This window comes from Petromyzon marinus, unplaced genomic scaffold (genome assembly GCF_048934315.1).
Source record: "Petromyzon marinus isolate PM22_M1 ecotype Great Lakes invasive population unplaced genomic scaffold, UKy_Petmar_22M1.pri1.0 PM_G_Scaffold_102, whole genome shotgun sequence".
In the NCBI taxonomy this organism is placed as follows: domain Eukaryota; kingdom Metazoa; phylum Chordata; class Hyperoartia; order Petromyzontiformes; family Petromyzontidae; genus Petromyzon; species Petromyzon marinus.
The window spans coordinates 146976-168354 of NW_027422654.1; the positions used below are offsets into that span (position 1 = coordinate 146976).

The 21379-nt window shown below is 45.5% G+C and overlaps 1 protein-coding gene across 7 annotated transcripts in view; it reads right to left on the reverse strand.

The window, feature by feature from the left end:
• Positions 1 to 1129: 1129 nt before the first annotated feature.
• LOC116936997 (heterogeneous nuclear ribonucleoprotein L-like) overlaps positions 1130 to 21379 on the reverse strand; it is a 29212-nt gene continuing 8962 nt past the window's right edge. For 6 of the 7 annotated variants that reach the window (XM_076059436.1, XM_076059437.1, XM_076059434.1 and 3 more), the window contains 8 exons: positions 21091 to 21160; positions 8441 to 8527; positions 7697 to 7950; positions 7219 to 7340; positions 3944 to 4145; positions 3275 to 3332; positions 2348 to 2443; positions 1130 to 1889 (listed from right to left, as the gene is read on the reverse strand). In XM_076059436.1, coding sequence (XP_075915551.1) covers positions 1834 to 1889; positions 2348 to 2443; positions 3275 to 3332; positions 3944 to 4145; positions 7219 to 7340; positions 7697 to 7950; positions 8441 to 8527; positions 21091 to 21160 — 945 coding nt within the window. In that variant the 3' untranslated portion in view covers positions 1130 to 1833. Of the gene's footprint in view, positions 1890 to 2347; positions 2444 to 3274; positions 3333 to 3943; positions 4146 to 7218; positions 7341 to 7696; positions 7951 to 8440; positions 8528 to 21090; positions 21161 to 21379 lie in introns of those variants that run through there. The other variant, XM_076059439.1, reaches the window with a different exon arrangement.

The following is a 21379-nucleotide window of genomic DNA, read 5'->3' on the forward strand; positions in this document are numbered from 1 at the left end:
CTCAGTCACTCACTTAGCCACCCACACAGACACTTAGTCACTCATTCAGTCACTCACCTAGCCACCCACAGTCACTCACCTAGCCACCCACACAGTCACTCATTCACTCACCTAGCCACCCACACAGTCACTCATTCACTCACTCACCTAGCCACCCACACACTCAGTCACTCAGTCACTCACCTAGCCACCCACACAGTCACTCATTCACTCACCTAGCCACCCACACACTCAGTCACCTAGCCACCCACACACTCAGTCACTCATTCACTCAGTAACTCACCTAGCCAACCATACAGACACTTAAGTCATTCAGTCACTCATCTAGCCACTCATTCACTCACCTAGCCACCCACACAGTCCCTCATTCACTCACTCACCTAGCCACCCACACACTCAGTCACTCAGTCACTCACCTAGCCACCCACACAGTCACTCATTCACTCACCTAGCCACCCACACACTCAGTCACCTAGCCACCCACACACTCAGTCACTCATTCACGCAGTCACTCACCTAGCCACCCACATAGACAGTCACTCATTCACTCACCTAGCCACACAGTCACTCACCTAGCCACCCACACACTCAGTCACTCACCTAGCCACACACACAGTCACTCACCTAGCCACCCACACACTCAGTCACTCACTCACCTAGCCACACACACAGTCACTCATTCACTCAGTCACTCACCTAGCCACCCACACACTCAGTCACTCACCTAGCCACCCACACACTCAGTCACTCATTCACTCACCTAGCCATCCATACAGACACTTAGTCATTCAGTCACTCACCTAGCCACCCAGACACTCACCTAGCCACCCACACAGTCACTCATTCACGCAGTCACTCACCTAGCCACCCACATAGACAGTCACTCATTCACTCAGTCACTCACCTAGCCACACACAGTCACTCACCTAGCCACCCACACACTCAGTCACTCACCTAGCCACACACACAGTCACTCACCTAGCCACCCACACACTCAGTCACTCACCTAGCCACACACACAGTCACTCACCTAGCCACCCACACACTCAGTCACTCATTCACTCAGTCACTCACCTACCCTATGCCCAACTTCCTTCATGTCTCCACGCTCATGTTCAATCGATTCCAGTTCGATGTCAAACATGCATCTCTCCATGCTTTTATTTTCAAACACGGTTCTATTTTCTCTTGGGGTTTATATTTGCAAGCGTATTAACCTGCTAAAAACACGCACTGTACAGAATGCCAACCCATGTTTTTCAATGGGATTTTCAATGAGTCGGGGTATATTTTTACCAGCCCCCCCCCAAAAGGGTCTCTTTGGCATTTATTTCAGAGCTCTCCGTTATGAAATTAAATGGGCAATATTAGTGCCATGGGCTACAGCAAGAAAGGAGCATCACTCGTGGTGGGAGCAAAAACTTTGGCTATGAGCAAGTTGAGAACCCCCCCAAATTGTAAATTAATTGGAGCCGCTAAAGTTACGGCACCCGAGGACTGCCAAGTGAAATCTGGTTTGGGGCTCATGGACAAAATAGCAATGCACACGGCAGACAAACTCGGCAGGTTAAGGAGACTAATCATAATTATTTTAATTTCAACATTCTTCATTTCCACTGCGACCTTTAAAATCTTTCGGTGCAGTCAATATAGAAATCTAAATTAATCCTCCAAAAAATGACAACTAAAATGTAAACGCGTCAAATTGCACTTTCGACCTATACCCACGGTTAACTTTCAACAAGAGTGATGGGACATTCACAAATATTACACAAAGTGACAATGATGTTGACACCGACGTTCAATATGGCATGAAACATGTTGAGTTGTCTTCTATGAAGGCTGGGCAGTGGAGAAGCACAGTTTGAGGGTGTAGAGGTATGGAACATCTGAGAAAATAAAAACAGGGGAGCCACATGACGTCTTCACTGGAGCACACAAAAACTTAAAACAATGAAGCGATTCTTAGGAGGGTCTTTGTTGATGTTAACAAAATCGTTCAGGGAGCTAAGATAACGTTGAGTTGTGATAAGTGAAAGTGCTTGGCTATGTCAACTTTCAATTCCATTCTGTATATGCAAACAACAACAACGAAATCCAAATCGCCCATAAATAACAACCTGTTAATATATAATACAACAATCTACAACTGCTTTCGCTTCCTGCAATTTCACCCAAGGCTGCTAGGCAGCCAGTGTACACAGATGGTGCTATGGTAATAACAAGCGCCCCCCCCAAATCTGAACATTAGGTGCTCAACAGAGCGTACGACCAAAGATTTGCCGATAATGCAGCACCGCTTCAATGTCATCGCACCAACACAAATGGCCAACACCCCACAACTTACTTGCGTTCTTCAGGGGGTGATGGTTAATGCACGCCAGAGCCTCCATGGCATCGTTCTTGGTCTCCCACTCCATCAGGCCGGACACGCTCCTATCGGCTGGACACGTGGACGGACCGTCGCTCATAGAGTAATTTGGGTCGTGTAAAACGCAACACCCTTCGCCATTTTGATTTAAAGCTTTCGTGACTGCAGGGATTCATATCCTTGGTTCTTTCGGTAAAGTCACCACCACGTTAGAAGGGAAACAATAAAATAATAAAAATATAAAACAATAAAATTCTCACGACGTTTCGACTGCAACACAAGCAATCATCATCAGGTGTGAAAACCACAGCAAGAACATTTTAAAAAAGTGGCGGTTATTTTTAACGTTAGCACCACGGAGAGCGATTTGGCAGTTGTTCAGATGGACGAGTCCATCTATGTTCTGAAAAGAGGAGGGGGGAGACGAAAATAATGGATGCGGTCTGAAAGCCACCGTAAGCGTGAACAATCAATTAAGACCCGAAATGGTTTATCAAATCCTTCCAATGATTGCTAAGCCAGAATCCATCTTCTCGGTTGAAATTGTCTGTGTTTGTATATATTTATTATTTTGTTGTTTCCCTTCTACGTGACTTTACCTAAAGAAGCCGTGTTTAAAGGGTGGTGTCAGTCGTCGGTGAATTTCTGCAGCAGGAAGGCTTCAGTCCGATGCCTTGGCTACGCTAACACGCTTCAGTCAGCTTGGGCACGAGTGAATAGCAAGGACTGCTCTCGGGAGAGAATTTTTCACAGGGTTTCTTGAGCATGGCCTCATAGCACACGTTGCAGATCATCTGGTGTCGTGCTGTAAATCAAGCGACGATTGCATGGAGAATACAGTACACGATTTATTCTGTGCCATGACACGTAAGATAAATAATAAACATACTTTGCGGGACTTACTTTTTCCAGAAAACACTTTGAAAGAGCGGGGCCTCGCAATCGACATTTCGTCGCACAGCTGCGGGGACAGAACGGGCGGCGTTCACGTTATAGTTGGTAACAGTTAACGTGCACCGGTAAAGCATTCGGGAGATGTCATTTTAATTGCAGGCACAAATCCCGTTGTCCATTTTTAAATTTACATTCGCCAGCTTTGGAGCAGTCTTTCAAAGTGCTCAGATTATTGTGAACACCAAGCATAGACTCAGGGGGAATGCAACCATTTGCAGAAACAATGTCCAAAGACTGAAATGTAAACCTTTCGAATACAAATGAATATGAATCGTAATGTATTAAACAGGACAAATTAACGCGAGGTGTTGTCTAGTCTGTAACAAAAAAGTCCCTTTGGAACATCGATTGCATTATTTATACATCTTATGTTTTAACCGCTGAAAGGAAACTACATTACACCATTTTACATTTGTCCCGTCACAGGAAACGTGTCATGGGCCACCACAAACTCCACAACATCAATAGGCTCATCTTAAAAACCCACGATTGTTTCACGTGCAAACTTTGGACTTGAATATTTATAAAAGCTTCACCTGGGAAAACTTTTAAAGAAACCGAACGCGCTCCCCTTCTGCGCTGCTGGCAGCAGGCTGAAGGGGCGGCGGGGGCACGGACCTGCGCGAACATCTCGGCCGTGATGTCCGTGGGCGCGTTGAAGAAGTGCAGCACCGCGGTGGGACGCTGGTTGCGGTTCTTCGCCGCCTTCTCGCTGTCGGCGTAGCGGTGGTTGCGAGAACCTGCGTAGTCCCTGTAGCTGTCGGTGCCGTCCGGCAGCTCGAACGCCTGGCCCGGCGCAATCGACCGCTGCCTCGACGCGCTGCCGAGACGAGGGCGGAAGGGAGGGAATAGCGCGAAGAAACTGTTTTTATTTATTTTATCATGTTCCAAATTTCAAGTGCTCTTTGGTTCTATTCGGTAAAGTCACGTAGGTAAAAATAAAATAACAAAAAATCACGACGTTTCGGCCACAACACAAGTGGCCTTCATCAGGTGAAGGGACCGGGCTGTCCAGAGGACAGCGTTGGAGTGAAGACAGCAAAGCCCAGGTCGAGTCCTTTAAGCTTGTTGTCGCGGCATCTTTTGAGGAAGGTCAGCGTCTCGATGAGCTTTGACTTCTTGTCCCGTTGTCTGTTGAAAGCTCTAACACAGGGGTCGGGAACCTATGGCTCGCGAGCCAGATGTGGCTCTTTTGATGATTGCATATGGCTCGCAGATAAAACAAAATATTCTCACTTGTTTTAATCCATCCATCGATTTTTCACTGCGCATGTCCTGTTCAGGGCTGCAGGAGCAATTGTCCATTATTTTAATTGGATGATACTGGCCTACGTTTGCCGTTGCTGGGTAAAACAGGTAAACGCCCCCTTTTGAATCAGTCTGAGACTGCGTCTGCTCGGTCATTAGCTCAAAGCTAACCCTTCGACGAAGAAGATGGCGAAAAGAAAAAAAGACGACGAGTATCGTACATTTCAGGACGAATGGACCGAAGAATTCGCCTTTGTGGAGAGAGCGGGTTCTGCGGTGTGTCTAATTTGCAATGACAAAATTACATCGTTGAAACGGTCGAATGTAAAGCGGCACTTCGACACGCGCCACGCTACCTTTGCATCAAAATACCCTGCGGGAGACAGCAGAAAGAAAGCGTGCCAAGAGCTTCTGAGCAGGGTGCAAGCTAGCCAGCAGCAACTCCGCGTATGGACCCGGCAAGGTGACTATAATTCGGCTAGCTTTGCTGGTTCTTTAGCAATAGTGAGGAACGGAAAACCATTCACAGATGGCGAGTATGCTAAAACGTTCATGCTGGATGTAGCCAATGAACTTTTTGATGATCTTCCGAACAAAGACAAGATAATCAAACGGATACAAGACATGCCTCTGTCGGCAAGAACTGTTCATGATCGTACCATCGTGATGGCAAACAAAGTGGAGGAAACGCAAGTGAAGGACATAAATGCAGCGCCGTTCTTTTCTCTGGCTTTGGATGAGTCAACAGACGTGAGCCATTTGTCGCAGTTCAGCGTGATTGCAAGATATGCTGTTGGTGACACACTGCGTGAAGAAAGTCTTGCTGTTCTGCCATTAAAAGGGTCCACAAGAGGTGAGGATTTATTCAAGTCTTTCATGGAGTTTGCTCAAGAAAAAAATCTACCTATGGATAAACTTCTCTCAGTGTGTACTGATGGTGCTCCGTGTATGGTGGGGAAAAACAAAGGATTTGTGGCGCTTCTCCGTGAACATGAAAATAGACCCATCCTAAGTTTCCATTGCATTATACACCAGGAGGCACTTTGTGCTCAGATGTGTGACAGGCAGTTTGGCGAAGTGATGTTGCTGGTCATTCGTGTGATCAACTTTATTGTTGCCCGAGCCTTAAATGATCGCCAGTTTAAAACACTGCTGGATGAAGTTGTAAATAACTATCCTGGTCTGCTTTTGCACAGCAATGTGCGTTGGTTGTCAAGAGGGAAGGTGCTTAGCCGTTTTGCGGCTTGCCTGAACGAAATCCGGACTTTCCTTGAAATGAAAGGCGTCGGGCATCCTGAGCTAGCCGACACCGAGTGGCTCCTCAAGTTTTACTATCTCGTAGATCTGACTGAACATCTGAACCAGCTCAACGTGAAAATGCAAGGCATTGGAAATACAGTGTTATCCCTTCAACAAGCTGTATTTGCTTTTGAAAACAAGCTGGAGCTTTTCATCACGGATCTTGAAACAGGTCGTTTACTACATTTTGAAAAACTGAGCCAATTTAAAGATGCATGCACAGCAAGTGAGCCCATTCAAAACCTTGATCTCCACCAGCTAGCTGGCTGCACATCCAGTCTCCTACAGTCCTTCAAAGCACGCTTTGGAGAATTTCGTGAGCACACTCGTCTTTTTAAGTTCATCACCCATCCAAACGAGTGTTCACTGAACACAGCCGACCTGAATTACATCCCTGGTGTCTCCGTCAGAGATTTTGAAGCAGAAGTGGCTGACCTGAAGGCCTCAGACATGTGGGTGAATAAGTTCAAGTCACTGAATGAAGATTTGGAAAGAATCACACGACAGAAAGCGGAGTTGGCGAGCAAGCACATGTGGACAGAAATGAAAAAACTCCAACCCGAAGACCAGCTGATTCTCAAAACTTGGAACGCGCTTCCTGTCACATACCACACACTGCAGCGTGTGAGTATTGCTGTATTGACCATGTTTGGATCTACGTATGCATGTGAGCAGTCATTCTCACATCTTAAAAACATCAAGTCCAACCTACGATCACGTTTAACGGATGAAAGCCTCAACGCTTGCATGAAGCTTAACCTCACCAAGTACCAACCCGACTACAAAGACATCAGCAAATCCATGCAGCACCAGAAGTCGCATTAATGGTGAGTGTTATAACAACATTATTTAAAAGAATAAATTCAGAGGCTTATTATACTGACATTTAGTTGAATTCACTTTTAAAATATATTATATGGCTCTCACTGAAATAAATTTCCAAATTTTTTGCTTTCATGGCTCTCTTAGTCAAAAAGGTTCCCGACCCCTGCTCTAACAGATAGGTGAAAACCCTCCCCGTAGAGCTTCAAATCTAGAATCCAAATTTCACGTTCGCTATTTCAATAAAGGCCCTCTCCGTAAAGCTTCAAATCTAGAATCCAAATTTCACGTTTCGCCACTTCAAAAAAGGCTCTGGACAGCAAGTCATCGGGGTCCTCGTGAGCTGTGACAAGTGTTTCGTTCACGGTATTTATCAGCTCTCTTTTTCACCGTCCTAAAATTTAGCCACTTGCACTAAATATTTACTAAAGTTGTCTTCTCTAAAGGGAAAGCAGTATCCAATTACATTAACAGGATATGACGAGTTACATTTACCATTTTAACACGGGAACAAAACGGCTCACCAGAGGTTGATTTTATTTCCAAAGATCTGAGACATATTGAGGTGAAAAACCGCCCTGTGCACGGCGTACTGATCTCCCATCTCGACCATGGCGGCTCCCGGCTTGCTCTTCAGGAACTTAACCTACAAGAATAACAACCCGTAACACGGTTCAGCATCGCGCAATCTTGTACGAAAATATCTACAAGTTTCGTTGTAACGCATCGTTGAAATGTGAAGTGTTGGCTGAGGGGCCATTAGAAAACATGCACAAAGAACACTTCGCATTGGGTACATTTTTGTAAAGAAAAAAGAGCAAATGTGTATGTTGTCAACCGGTGAACAAATTTGGTCGTGTGAATCTCCCACTTTATATAACACGATGAGCGCACGACGTGCACCACACGCGTGCGTACGCGTTGCACCGCGGTTGAACCTTTGGAAGGAAAAAAACGGGGACTCATTTCAAAGCAGGCGCGCGCAACACCCAGCGAAGGCACCTTCTCCACGTCGCCGAAGAGGCAGAGGATGTTAAACACGCGGTCGCAGTTGAAGCGTTCGGCATCCAAGCCGTACACCATGAGGACCTTGTTGCCGGCCTGCTGGTTCATCATGGCCTGCACGTGCTGGCCCTGGGGCCCACCCAGGTTGCCCATGCCCATTCCTCCCATGCCCATTCCTCCCCCACCGCCCATGCCCATGCCGTCGCCGCCAGGTCCGTAGTCGAGGCCCGGTGGCGGTGGCTGCTGGTGGCCTGTGACGCAAACACACAAGAGGGGGAAACGCATCGTGAACTAGCTGAAACTCTCTAAACTTCTCTGAAAAACAGATTTACCACAGCCATCATCTTACACACACGTGTGCCCTTTCCTATAAGATCAGGTAACCCAGGATTCACCACTCTACCCCTTGGAGACACTGGAAAACATTGGTCCAGAAGACTCAGTTGCCTAGGGAATAGACTAAACTAGTTTTTATTTTAGGTTGAGGCCCACCAAGCTAGAGCTCTTATTCAGCATAGCTTGTTTTAAATACCCAATACATCTGATAACTGTTGGAAATATCGTCTCTTTAAAACACAAAGCAACTCGTACGTTGCAATTGTTAACCGCAAAAAAAGGTTTTTAGGATGCACCTTAACACTAATTCCAAATAAGAAATGTTCTCAACAGGCAGCAGGTTCTTTCAATCTGACAGCAAGCTGAAGGAAACCGAAATTATAGCATTCGCAACAAGGGGATTACCTCCACAGTCGCCACCACCGCAAGCGTGTGCTTTGGGATGGTCGCCAAGGAGAGACGTTTGCTTCGCTGGCATCACTGCATTGTCCTCTGAAAACAAACAAAAAAACGATCACCAAATTCACCCACGGGAAACATAAGCGCTCACTGCTGCACAAAATATGACAATCCAAAAAAATCATTCTGCACCCAGAACATTCACACTACCAACACATTAAGAAATTCCGGGCACATTCCACAAGGCGGCGCGCTGCGTCTGTCGATAAAAACAATCGGCGGTATTTTTAAAATGCAGATTTCACACGGCGCAACATAAATAACGAGCACCATACAAAATACAGCGCGTAAAGAAACGCTCATCGCAAGAAGAAGAAATTTTTTTTATTGGAGGTGTACAGATGCACGCGACAAATTGTTCCGAGGTGCGGCGTCAGCGAGTATCCGTGGTTGCCGCCTGCGATGCCCGCTCGTTTCTTACCCAGTCTACGCTTCGACGGGAACACAAAGTTGCCCAGAGTCGGGCGGCGGCTGACGACCCATCGCGAGGAGGATGCAACAGAAAGGCCGGCGCCTTCTTTCCTGCGCCAACAGCAGTCACGCTCGGCACAAATGGACCCCCCCGCGTTGTCCGTGCCACCGCACCTCTCGCTCTCCGGCGACCCTTTTTGGTTTGGGGCTTAAAATTGGGACAATTGAAGTGGGCGACGGGGCCTTACAAACCTTTAAAATGAAAAAGATCGCCGCTTATAAACCGATGCGAAATGCGTTGTGTCTGGCATCTGCAATGTAAAAAGCCTCGTTTGCAAACAAAACTTTAGCAAGGCAGTCTAAACGTACGAGCGTCGAGGTAAATTCTCACCAACGGAGCGATTTTAAGCCCCAAACGCATCGGCACGCGTTCCGTTCGGTTTATTTCCAAGTCCCGTTCGCGGTGAATGCGGGCTTTTGTCGTTCCCGGCTTCTTCGCGGCGATGCCGGTACTTTGCCGGTCTGTCAGCGCCGTGTCCCCCCGGTGCCTGCGGCTGGACGCGGGTTATCCGATGGCCTCTGCCAAGCGGCACTTGGCGGTTGCGGTGCAGCGGATGCGGCGTGCTGCGCCGAGTGTTCTGTGACGTGGCGCTGCAGGCGTGGGGGGCGCGGGTCGGCCGTGCGTGTCACAGCGGCGGCGGCGTGTTGGTTGCTTGGTCCCCGGTGCCTCCCAAGTGCCGACGAGGATGTCGCCAATGTCGCCGTTCGTGTCGTCGCCGTTCACGTCGGTGGCTGTTGGCTGCCGGGCGCTTGATTGCTCGTGTGTTGCTTGCAAATTGCCTCCGTGTGCTTCTGTGTGCGGCAATGCTCGCAGATGCTCCTTGTAGCGTTGATGTTTGGAGTGAGGAAAATACTCTTCGAAGCGTTTACGGAAATTTGGCGATAAAATCAAACCGCACCGTGTCCCTGAAGCTCCCTTGATAAAGTGGCGAGACTTACCTCTTCGGAAACTAATATCTGTGCGTACGCACAATGTACTCGGGACAAAGATACATTTTCCTGTTCAGGCTCAATCGTACCAAATTAAAAGGGTTACTTTATAATAAGTGATATTTTCAATCGTAAATATCGGCTTTTCTGACATCCTCTAAGCTTCTCCGCTTAGTATCCAGACACCACATAATGCAGTCAAGGTTTCTCAACCCTACAAAATATAAAAACGCAACGTGCAATGTCCACCTCAAATATGCCAGTGAAAGTTGGCACCTACTTCTGATCCAACAGACACACACCCTGGTAAATCTAAATATAAAAGTAAAACCTTGGATTGCGAGTAACTTGGTCTGCAAGTGTTTTGCAAGACGAGCTAAAATTGTAAATAAATATTAACTTGATAAACGAGCGAGGTCTTGCAATACGAGCAGTGTACGTGTAGACACACTTTGTACTGCCGTGAGTCACGTGATCACACAACTGATAGACGAGTGCTTTGATGTACGAGCGCTTTGGATTACAAACACGTTCCCGGAACGAATTATGCTCGCAATGCAAGGTTTTACACTGAAGTGTTATAATGCCCAGCCTTGATACACCCCGAACAACCGAGTACCCGCCTATGGGCCACATGCACTTGACGTTGGGAAAATCTTCAAAGCTGATCAAAATCTAAAACGCCACCAACTTAATGGCAATGTCTATCGCATGTCCAGTACCAGGGCAACAGCTTTAATGGTAACATAAAAATGAATCCAATGGATTATTGAACACTCCAGCAGCCACATGCCTCCTTGTGAATCCTGTTCTTCACAACATTCACTTATACTGCCACATTGTTCTGAAGGGTAAACTAGAAAAACAAAGTACACGGGCACGAGTTTAAAACCAATCTGCCCAGAGTAAACTACGCAAGCTTAGCATGGGCTAAAAAAACACAAAGATTATTTAGTTATATGTTGCGCTAGCTGTTACTACCCGGCTTCGCCCGGGACTTGGATCCACCACGCCCGGCCGTCTTTGTCTCCCCAGTAGCGATGTTCACACACCACAGCAGTTAGTCGTTTGAGGCTGAGTCGACCTAGGGGAGGCCCAGGACCGGTTAAAATAATCGTCACCGGCGGTGGCGGTGAGCAGGAATCGAACTTGGGTCGCCGGGTTCATAGCGCAGCGTAACGCTAACCGCTACACTACGGGTCACGTGACAGATTTGACGTCACAGCTCACTTGCCGTACAAAAAATAAGTGCATTATTGAGCTCCCCCCCACCCCCCAGAAAAAAAGTGTATTTTTATAATGTTTGCACGGTGTACAGTCTGGAAAGTACCCACATGGCAAATTTCCAGTTTGTTGCATGTCGGGAAGTACGCTAAACATTTTGAACAGACACACACAATCACAACTTTGCCTTTTATATATATGGAGAAGATAGGTATAAACGAAAATAACCTTGACCAGCTCTACACAATTGCAGTGATTGCATGTTTGATACAGAAGAGGGGAGTGGCGTTTCAAATAACTTCCTGTGACATCGACCAAGTTCTGTAGATTTTTCGATTTAAAGCTTTCGTGACTGCAATGATTCATCTTCTTTGGTTCTTTCGGTAAAGTCACGTAGAATGAGAATAAAATAATAAATTGATAAAATAACACAATAATATTCTCATGACGTTTCGGCCACAACACAAGCGGCCTTCATCAGGTGAAGGGGGCGAGACTGTCTGGTAGGACAGTGCTGGAGTGAGAGAGCCACGTTCAGATCACGGCTTTTAAGCTGTGTGAGAGGAACAAAGAGCCTTGACGAAGGAATTAGCATAAAATTTAGCATTGAAATGGCTGAATGATTAGCTTGTGACTGGTCACAGAAATAGCTATGTTAAAAGTTAAAGCATACACATCCGCAGAGGCACCCATTGTTAAAAGGAATTAGCATAGAATTTAGCATTGAAATAGCTAAGTTAAGGCATACACATCCGCAGAGGCACCCCTTGACAATGGGATTAGCATAGAATTTAGCATTGAAATGGCTGAGTGATTCGCTTGTAACTGCTACAGAAATAGTTACGTTGAAGTCAGAGCATACACATTCACCGAGGCACTTAGTACAAATCAAACAGGAGAATTTAGCATTGAAATAACTAGGCGAATTTAGCATTGAAATAACTGGGTGATTTGCTAGTGACTGGTCACAGAAATGACTACACATCTGAGCTATTCACAGTACTATATAGTGAACCAATAAAAACTAAAATATAAATTATCTTCATGTTATCAATAAACTCTATATTCTCCAATCAGCTAAGCTACCAACCATAAGTCGTTATATATCACAATGCTATATGGCGAAAAAATGGGTGGATTCTTACCCTCAAATTTCCGTACCACGGATAGCTACGGGCCCCGTTCAGACGGACGAGTTCGTCCATGGTCGGAACAGAGGAGGGGGAGAGAGACAGCTGCGAAGCCCTAGTATACTCCATGTTGTAAACCATACCATTAACCGTGGTGTGAGAGGTATTAAGAGGCAATGCTGGCGAAAGAGCTGCGGTCTGAAGGTCATCGTAAAATTACAATTAATTAAGAACAGAAATGATTTAACACATCTTTCCAGTGGTTACTAAGCCTGAATCCATCTTCTCGGTTGAAATTGTCTCTGTGCTTGTATATGTGAATGGCCTCATGAACGAATCTCTCATGGTAGCCAGTTGGTTTGCAAAGAACCTCCGTCTTGGAGAAGTCAATGTCATGTGAGCCCACTGAATTGTAACAGTGATCTGCCACGGCAGAGGAGTTCGTCTTACCGTGTTTCAAGTCTGCTTTATGTTCGCGGATGCGGTCCGAGATATGTCTTTTGGTTTCTCCAATGTAGCTACTACCACAGAGGCACTTTAGTTTGTAAACGCCCGGGTACTGTATGTCTGGAAGAGCATCTTTTACAGATGGAACTAAATCACGGATTTTGTGTACTGTGTTGAATCGGACCTGGATCTTGTGTTTATTCAGGATTTTGGAGATCTTTTTAGTGACCCCTGAAATGTAGGGTAAGGTGATGGTTTTGAGTGGCTCCACAAGAGGATCCTTCTTCATGACTGGAGTGATGGCTTTGCGGATTGTGTAGTCGGAGTAGCCATTAGCCCTGAGAGCCTGGTGTACGTGCTTGAGTTCACTGGTAATGTGTTCCTGGTCGGAAATGCATTGGGCTCTATGGTATAGAGTCTTGATGAGGCAGTTCTTCTGGGATGGATGGTGGTGGGAATCCGGTTTCAAGTAAGCATCTGTATGGGTAGCTTTCCTGTAGACAGAGTGGCTCATTGAACCATCATGTCTCCTTTTAATTAAGACATCCAGAAAGGGTAGTTTGCCATCTTTTTCGACCTCCATGGTAAATCTGATGGCTGGGTGTATGGAATTGATGTGGTCGCGGAATTGGTCTAGAGCAGGCTGGCCATGTGGCCAGATGACAAAGGTGTCATCAACGTACCTCTTCCATAAGGTCGGGCGTAGAGTGGCAGTCTGGATGGCGTCAATTTCAAATTTTTCCATGAATACGTTGGCTACAACCGGAGATAGGGGGGAGCCCATTGGGGTGCCCTCAGTTTGTTTGTAGAAAGTTCCATTCCAGGTGAAGTATGTGTTGGTTAAGCAATGTCTCACCAGGGGGGGTACATCAGTATGCAGTCCTTGATGAACCAGGTCTTCAATGATAGCGATGGTGTCAGGTACTGGGACTTTGGTGAACAAGGACACCACATCAAAACTGACAAGCAGGTCGTTTGGGGACAGGGAAATGTCTTTGATTGTCGATACCAGGTGAGTAGAATTTAGTACCGCAGAGGTGGTTTTTCCAGTGAAAGGTCGCAGTATATCAGCCAGAAAACGTGCCAGTTTGTAGGTGGGGGAGCTGATAGTAGAGACGATGGGACGAAGGGGTGTATCTTCTTTGTGTATCTTTGGAAGGCCATATAATCTTGGTGGTCTGGCAGCAGAGGGTTTCAACAAGAACTGTTTGTTCTCATCAATTAATGCTGTTGAATCAGAGATAATTTTGTTCGTTTTTGTGACCAGGCTGTTGGTGGGATCTCTTTTTATTTTTGTATAGCTGCCATCGTTGAGTAGTTCTTGAATTTTGTTGTTATATTCTGTTTTGTCCATGATGACAGTGGCATTGCCTTTGTCGGCTGAGAGAACGACAATATCATCCCTCTTTTTTAATTGAGATAATTCAAAACGTTCGTCTTTGCTGATGTTGCTAGGTGGCAACTTAGCGTTTTTGAGGGTTGCAGCGATTTCAGATCTTGCTACGTCTGCAGAGATGTGACTCAAGCCCTTGAGTGCAACGTCGACATGGGCAATGATATCATTAACCGGTAAGTGTCTCGGTGTGACAGCAAAGTTTAGACCTTTAGCTAAAACGGATTTCAGACCATCAGAAATGGAACTGTTACTGCGATTAATTACGACTTTGTTGACGTCTATCTTTTCGGTGTGTGGATCCGATTTTTTGCTGGAGAGGTGATTGAATTTGGAAATCAAATTGTCCCTACATTTGTTCGACATAGTGGCAGCCGAAGAGGTAGTCATTGTCTACATGTTCCCAATCCGATGTAGACATTGTTGCTGTCAATTTTAAGTGTGATTTGTAGAGTGTCTTGTCTAACTGATCGAGTTCGGTTCGTGTAAGTCTGATTTTTTCCGAGATAAGAGCGAAGCTAGTTCTAGCTAGAATTCGTTTTGCATTGAGAGAAGTTGCAACAGCAGAGGTTAGTGTAAATGCGGTTGGTATTACCTTAGAGTCGCGGCATCTCTTCAGAAAGGTGAGAGACTCGATTAGTTGAGCCTTCTTATCCCGAAGTCTGTTGAATGATCTTAAGGATGTGTGGAATCCCTCCCCGTAGAGGCGGTTAAATTTCGATTTAAAGCTTTCGTGACTGCAATGATTCATCTTCTTTGGTTCTTTCCAGTGGTTACTAAGCCTGAATCCATCTTCTCGATTGAAATTGTCTCTGTGCTTGTATATGTGAATGGCCTCATGAACGAATCTCTCATGGTAGCCAGTTGGTTTGCAAAGAACCTCCGTCTTGGAGAAGTCAATGTCATGTGAGCCCACTGAATTGTAACAGTGATCTGCCACGGCAGAGCAGTTCGTCTTACCGTATTTCAAGTCTGCTTTATGTTCGCGGATGCGGTCAACTAATCGAGTCACTCACCTTTCTGAAGAGATGCCGCGACTCTAAGGTAATACCAACCGCATTTACACTAACCTCTGCTGTTGCAACTTCTCTCAATGCAAAACGAATTCTAGCTAGAACTAGCTTCGCTCTTATCTCGGAAAAAATCAGACTTACACGCACCGAACTCGATCAGTTAGACAAGACACTCTACAAATCACACTTAAAATTGACAGCAACAATGTCTACATCGGATTGGGAACATGTAGACAATGACTACCTCTTCGGCTGCCACTATGTCGAACAAATGTAGGGACAATTTGATTTCCAAATTCAATCACCTCTCCAGCAAAAAATCGGATCCACACACCGAAAAGATAGACGTCAACAAAGTCGTAATTAATCGCAGTAACAGTTCCATTTCTGATGGTCTGAAATCCGTTTTAGCTAAAGGTCTAAACTTTGCTGTCACACCGAGACACTTACCGGTTAATGATATCATTGCCCATGTCGACGTTGCACTCAAGGGCTTGAGTCACATCTCTGCAGACGTAGCAAGATCTGAAATCGCTGCAACCCTCAAAAACGCTAAGTTGCCACCTAGCAACATCAGCAAAGACGAACGTTTTGAATTATCTCAATTAAAAAAGAGGGATGATATTGTCGTTCTCTCAGCCGACAAAGGCAATGCCACTGTCATCATGGACAAAACAGAATATAACAACAAAATTCAAGAACTACTCAACGATGGCAGCTATACAAAAATAAAAAGAGATCCCACCAACAGCCTGGTCACAAAAACGAACAAAATTATCTCTGATTCAACAGCATTAATTGATGAGAACAAACAGTTCTTGTTGAAACCCTCTGCTGCCAGACCACCAAGATTATATGGCCTTCCAAAGATACACAAAGAAGATACACCCCTTCGTCCCATCGTCTCTACTATCAGCTCCCCCACCTACAAACTGGCACGTTTTCTGGCTGATATACTGCGACCTTTCACTGGAAAAACCACCTCTGCGGTACTAAATTCTACTCACCTGGTATCGACAATCAAAGACATTTCCCTGTCCCCAAACGACCTGCTTGTCAGTTTTGATGTGGTGTCCTTGTTCACCAAAGTCCCAGTACCTGACACCATCGCTATCATTGAAGACCTGGTTCATCAAGGACTGCATACTGATGTACCCCCCCTGGTGAGACATTGCTTAACCAACACATACTTCACCTGGAATGGAACTTTCTACAAACAAACTGAGGGCACCCCAATGGGCTCCCCCCTATCTCCGGTTGTAGCCAACGTATTCATGGAAAAATTTGAAACTGACGCCATCCAGACTGCCACTCTACGCCCGACCTTATGGAAGAGGTACGTTGATGACACCTTTGTCATCTGGCCACATGGCCAGCCTGCTCTAGACCAATTCCGCGACCACATCAATTCCATACACCCAGCCATCAGATTTACCATGGAGGTCGAAAAAGATGGCAAACTACCCTTTCTGGATGTCTTAATTAAAAGGAGACATGATGGTTCAATGAGCCACTCTGTCTACAGGAAAGCTACCCATACAGATGCTTACTTGAAACCGGATTCCCACCACCATCCATCCCAGAAGAACTGCCTCATCAAGACTCTATACCAGGGGTCGGGAACCTATGGCTTGCGAGCCAGATGTGGCTCTTTTGATGATTGCATATGGCTCGCAGATAAAACAAAATATTCTCACTTGTTTTAATCCATCCATCGATTTTTCACTGCGCATGTCCTGTTCAGGGCTGCAGGAGCAATTGTCCATTATTTTAATTGGATGATACTGGCCTACGTTTGCCGTTGCTGGGTAAAACAGGTAAACGCCCCCTTTTGAATCAGTCTGAGACTGCGTCTGCTCGGTCATTAGCTCAAAGCTAACCCTTCGACGAAGAAGATGGCGAAAAGAAAAAAAGACGACGAGTATCGTACATTTCAGGACGAATGGACCGAAGAATTCGCCTTTGTGGAGAGAGCGGGTTCTGCGGTGTGTCTAATTTGCAATGACAAAATTACATCGTTGAAACGGTCGAATGTAAAGCGGAACTTCGGCACGCGCCACGCTACCTTTGCATCAAAATACCCTGCGGGAGACAGCAGAAAGAAAGCGTGCCAAGAGCTTCTGAGCAGGGTGCAAGCTAGCCAGCAGCAACTCCGCGTATGGACCCGGCAAGGTGACTATAATTCGGCTAGCTTTGCTGGTTCTTTAGCAATAGTGAGGAATGGAAAACCATTCACAGATGGCGAGTATGCTAAAACGTTCATGCTGGATGTAGCCAATGAACTTTTTGATGATCTTCCGAACAAAGACAAGATAATCAAACGGATACAAGACATGCCTCTGTCGGCAAGAACTGTTCATGATCGTACCATCGTGATGGCAAACAAAGTGGAGGAAACGCAAGTGAAGGACATAAATGCAGCGCCGTTCTTTTCTCTGGCTTTGGATGAGTCAACAGACGTGAGCCATTTGTCGCAGTTCAGCGTGATTGCAAGATATGCTGTTGGTGACACACTGCGCGAAGAAAGTCTTGCTGTTCTGCCATTAAAAGGGTCTACAAGAGGTGAGGATTTATTCAAGTCTTTCATGGAGTTTGCTCAAGAAAAAAGTCTACCTATGGATAAACTTCTCTCAGTGTGTACTGATGGTGCTCCGTGTATGGTGGGGAAAAACAAAGGATTTGTGGCGCTTCTCCGTGAACATGAAAATAGACCCATCCTAAGTTTCCATTGCATTATACACCAGGAGGCACTTTGTGCTCAGATGTGTGACAGGCAGTTTGGCGAAGTGATGTCGCTGGTCATTCGTGTGATCAACTTTATTGTTGCCCGAGCCTTAAATGATCGCCAGTTTAAAACACTGCTGGATGAAGTTGTAAATAACTATCCTGGTCTGCTTTTGCACAGCAATGTGCGTTGGTTGTCAAGAGGGAAGGTGCTTAGCCGTTTTGCGGCTTGCCTGAACGAAATCCGGACTTTCCTTGAAATGAAAGGCGTCGGGCATCCTGAGCTAGCCGACACCGAGTGGCTCCTCAAGTTTTACTATCTCGTAGATCTGACTGAACATCTGAACCAGCTCAACGTGAAAATGCAAGGCATTGGAAATACAGTGTTATCCCTTCAACAAGCTGTATTTGCTTTTGAAAACAAGCTGGAGCTTTTCATCACGGATCTTGAAACAGGTCGTTTACTACATTTTGAAAAACTGAGCCAATTTAAAGATGCATGCACAGCAAGTGAGCCCATTCAAAACCTTGATCTCCACCAGCTAGCTGGCTGCACATCCAGTCTCCTACAGTCCTTCAAAGCACGCTTTGGAGAATTTCGTGAGCACACTCGTCTTTTTAAGTTCATCACCCATCCAAACGAGTGTTCACTGAACACAGCCGACCTGAATTACATCCCTGGTGTCTCCGTCAGAGATTTTGAAGCAGAAGTGGCTGACCTGAAGGCCTCAGACATGTGGGTGAATAAGTTCAAGTCACTGAATGAAGATTTGGAAAGAATCACACGACAGAAAGCGGAGTTGGCGAGCAAGCACATGTGGACAGAAATGAAAAAACTCCAACCCGAAGACCAGCTGATTCTCAAAACTTGGAACGCGCTTCCTGTCACATACCACACACTGCAGCGTGTGAGTATTGCTGTATTGACCATGTTTGGATCTACGTATGCATGTGAGAAGTCATTCTCACATCTTAAAAACATCAAGTCCAACCTACGATCACGTTTAACGGATGAAAGCCTCAACGCTTGCATGAAGCTTAACCTCACCAAGTACCAACCCGACTACAAGGTACCAACCCGACTACAAAGACATCAGCAAATCCATGCAGCACCAAAAGTCGCATTAATGGTGAGTGTTATAACAACATTATTTAAAAGAATAAATTCAGAGGCTTATTATACTGACATTTAGTTGAATTCACTTTTAAAATATATTATATGGCTCTCACTGAAATAAATTTCCAAATTTTTTGCTTTCATGGCTCTCTTAGTCAAAAAGGTTCCCGACCCCTGCTCTATACCATAGAGCCCAATGCATTTCCGACCAGGAACACATTACCAGTGAACTCAAGCACGTACACCAGGCTCTCAGGGCTAATGGCTACTCCGACTACACAATCCGCAAAGCCATCACTCCAGTCATGAAGAAGGATCCTCTTGTGGAGCCACTCAAAACCATCACCTTACCCTACATTGCAGGGGTCACTAAAAAGATCTCCAAAATCCTGAATAAACACAAGATCCAGGTCCGATTCAACACAGTACACAAAATCCATGATTTAGTTCCATCTGTAAAAGATGCTCTTCCAGACATACAGTACCCGGGCGTTTACAAACTAAAGTGCCTCTGTGGTAGTAGCTACATTGGAGAAACCAAAAGACATATCTCGGACCGCATCCGCGAACATAAAGCAGACTTGAAACACGGTAAGACGAACTCCTCTGCCGTGGCAGATCACTGTTACAATTCAGTGGGCTCACATGACATTGACTTCTCCAAGACGGAGGTTCTTTGCAAACCAACTGGCTACCATGAGAGATTCGTTCATGAGGCCATTCACATATACAAGCACAGAGACAATTTCAACCGAGAAGATGGATTCAGGCTTAGTAACCACTGGAAAGATGTGTTAAATCATTTCTGTTCTTAATTAATTGTAATTTTACGATGACCTTCAGACCGCAGCTCTTTCGCCAGCATTGCCTCTTAATACCTCTCACACCACGGTTAATGGTATGGTTTACAACATGGAGTATACTAGGGCTTCGCAGCTGTCTCTCTCCCCCTCCTCTGTTCCGACCATGGACGAACTCGTCCGTCTGAACGGGGCCCGTAGCTATCCGTGGTACGGAAATTTGAGGGTAAGAATCCACCCATTTTTTCGCCATATAGCATTGTGATATATAACGACTTATGGTTGGTAGCTTAGCTGATTGGAGAATATAGAGTTTATTGATAACATGAAGGTAATTTATATTTTAGTTTTTATTGGTTCACTATATAGTACTGTGAATAGCTCAGATGTGTAGTCATTTCTGTGACCAGTCACTAGCAAATCACCCAGTTATTTCAATGCTAAATTCGCCTAGTTATTTCAATGCTAAATTCTCCTGTTTGATTTGTACTAAGTGCCTCGGTGAATGTGTATGCTCTGACTTCAACGTAACTATTTCTGTAGCAGTTACAAGCGAATCACTCAGCCATTTCAATGCTAAATTCTATGCTAATCCCATTGTCAAGGGGTGCCTCTGCGGATGTGTATGCCTTAACTTAGCTATTTCAATGCTAAATTCTATGCTAATTCCTTTTAACAATGGGTGCCTCTGCGGATGTGTATGCTTTAACTTTTAACATAGCTATTTCTGTGACCAGTCACAAGCTAATCATTCAGCCATTTCAATGCTAAATTTTATGCTAATTCCTTTGTCAAGTCTCTTTGTTCCTCTCACACAGCTTAAAAGCCGTGATCTGAACGTGGCTCTCTCACTCCAGCGCTGTCCTACCAGACAGTCTCGCCCCCTTCACCTGATGAAGGCCGCTTGTGTTGTGGCCGAAACGTCGTGAGAATATTATTGTGTTATTTTATTTTATCAATTTATTATTTTATTCTCATTCTACGTGACTTTACCGAAAGAACCAAAGAAGACAAGTTCTGTAGATTGTAAACAGTACACCAATGTGCTTCAAGACAACCAAGTGTCTGCAGGTGTGACATTTTTCTGCAACCAAAATCTCAAGTGCAGAAGCTGCATTATCCTCTTGAGAACGCTCCAAACTTCCCCCTCTACTTGGCCACGGATCTTCAAGTATAACACGGCAAAGCCGGCTGCGTACAGAAATAGTCAATGCCTGTTTCATCACGCCGTGCACACCCCCCACCCCTTGCGTTAAAAACGTCACCCCCCCCCCCCCACACACCGAGGGCTCACCACCACCAGCTGTCGAGAGAGCGCGGCTCTGATATGCTCAATATTGGTCTTACCTTGCTTGAGGCCAGGGTTGGTGAAGTCCCAGGTCTCAGAGTCATTTTTAAACACATTCAGACGCGTCGCCTGTAAAGAGGACACAGCAGGGGGAAAAGATAAACATTATTCGTGGCCAGCATATAGGGCATAGATGCTCGGAAAAAAATTATATAACTTTAGAACCTTCTTTGGTTCTTTCGGTAAAGTCATCACGTAGAATGAGGATAAAATAATAAACTAAAACAATAAAAGTCTCACGACGTTTCGCCACAACACAAGTGGCCTTCTTCAGGTGAAAGGAAGAAA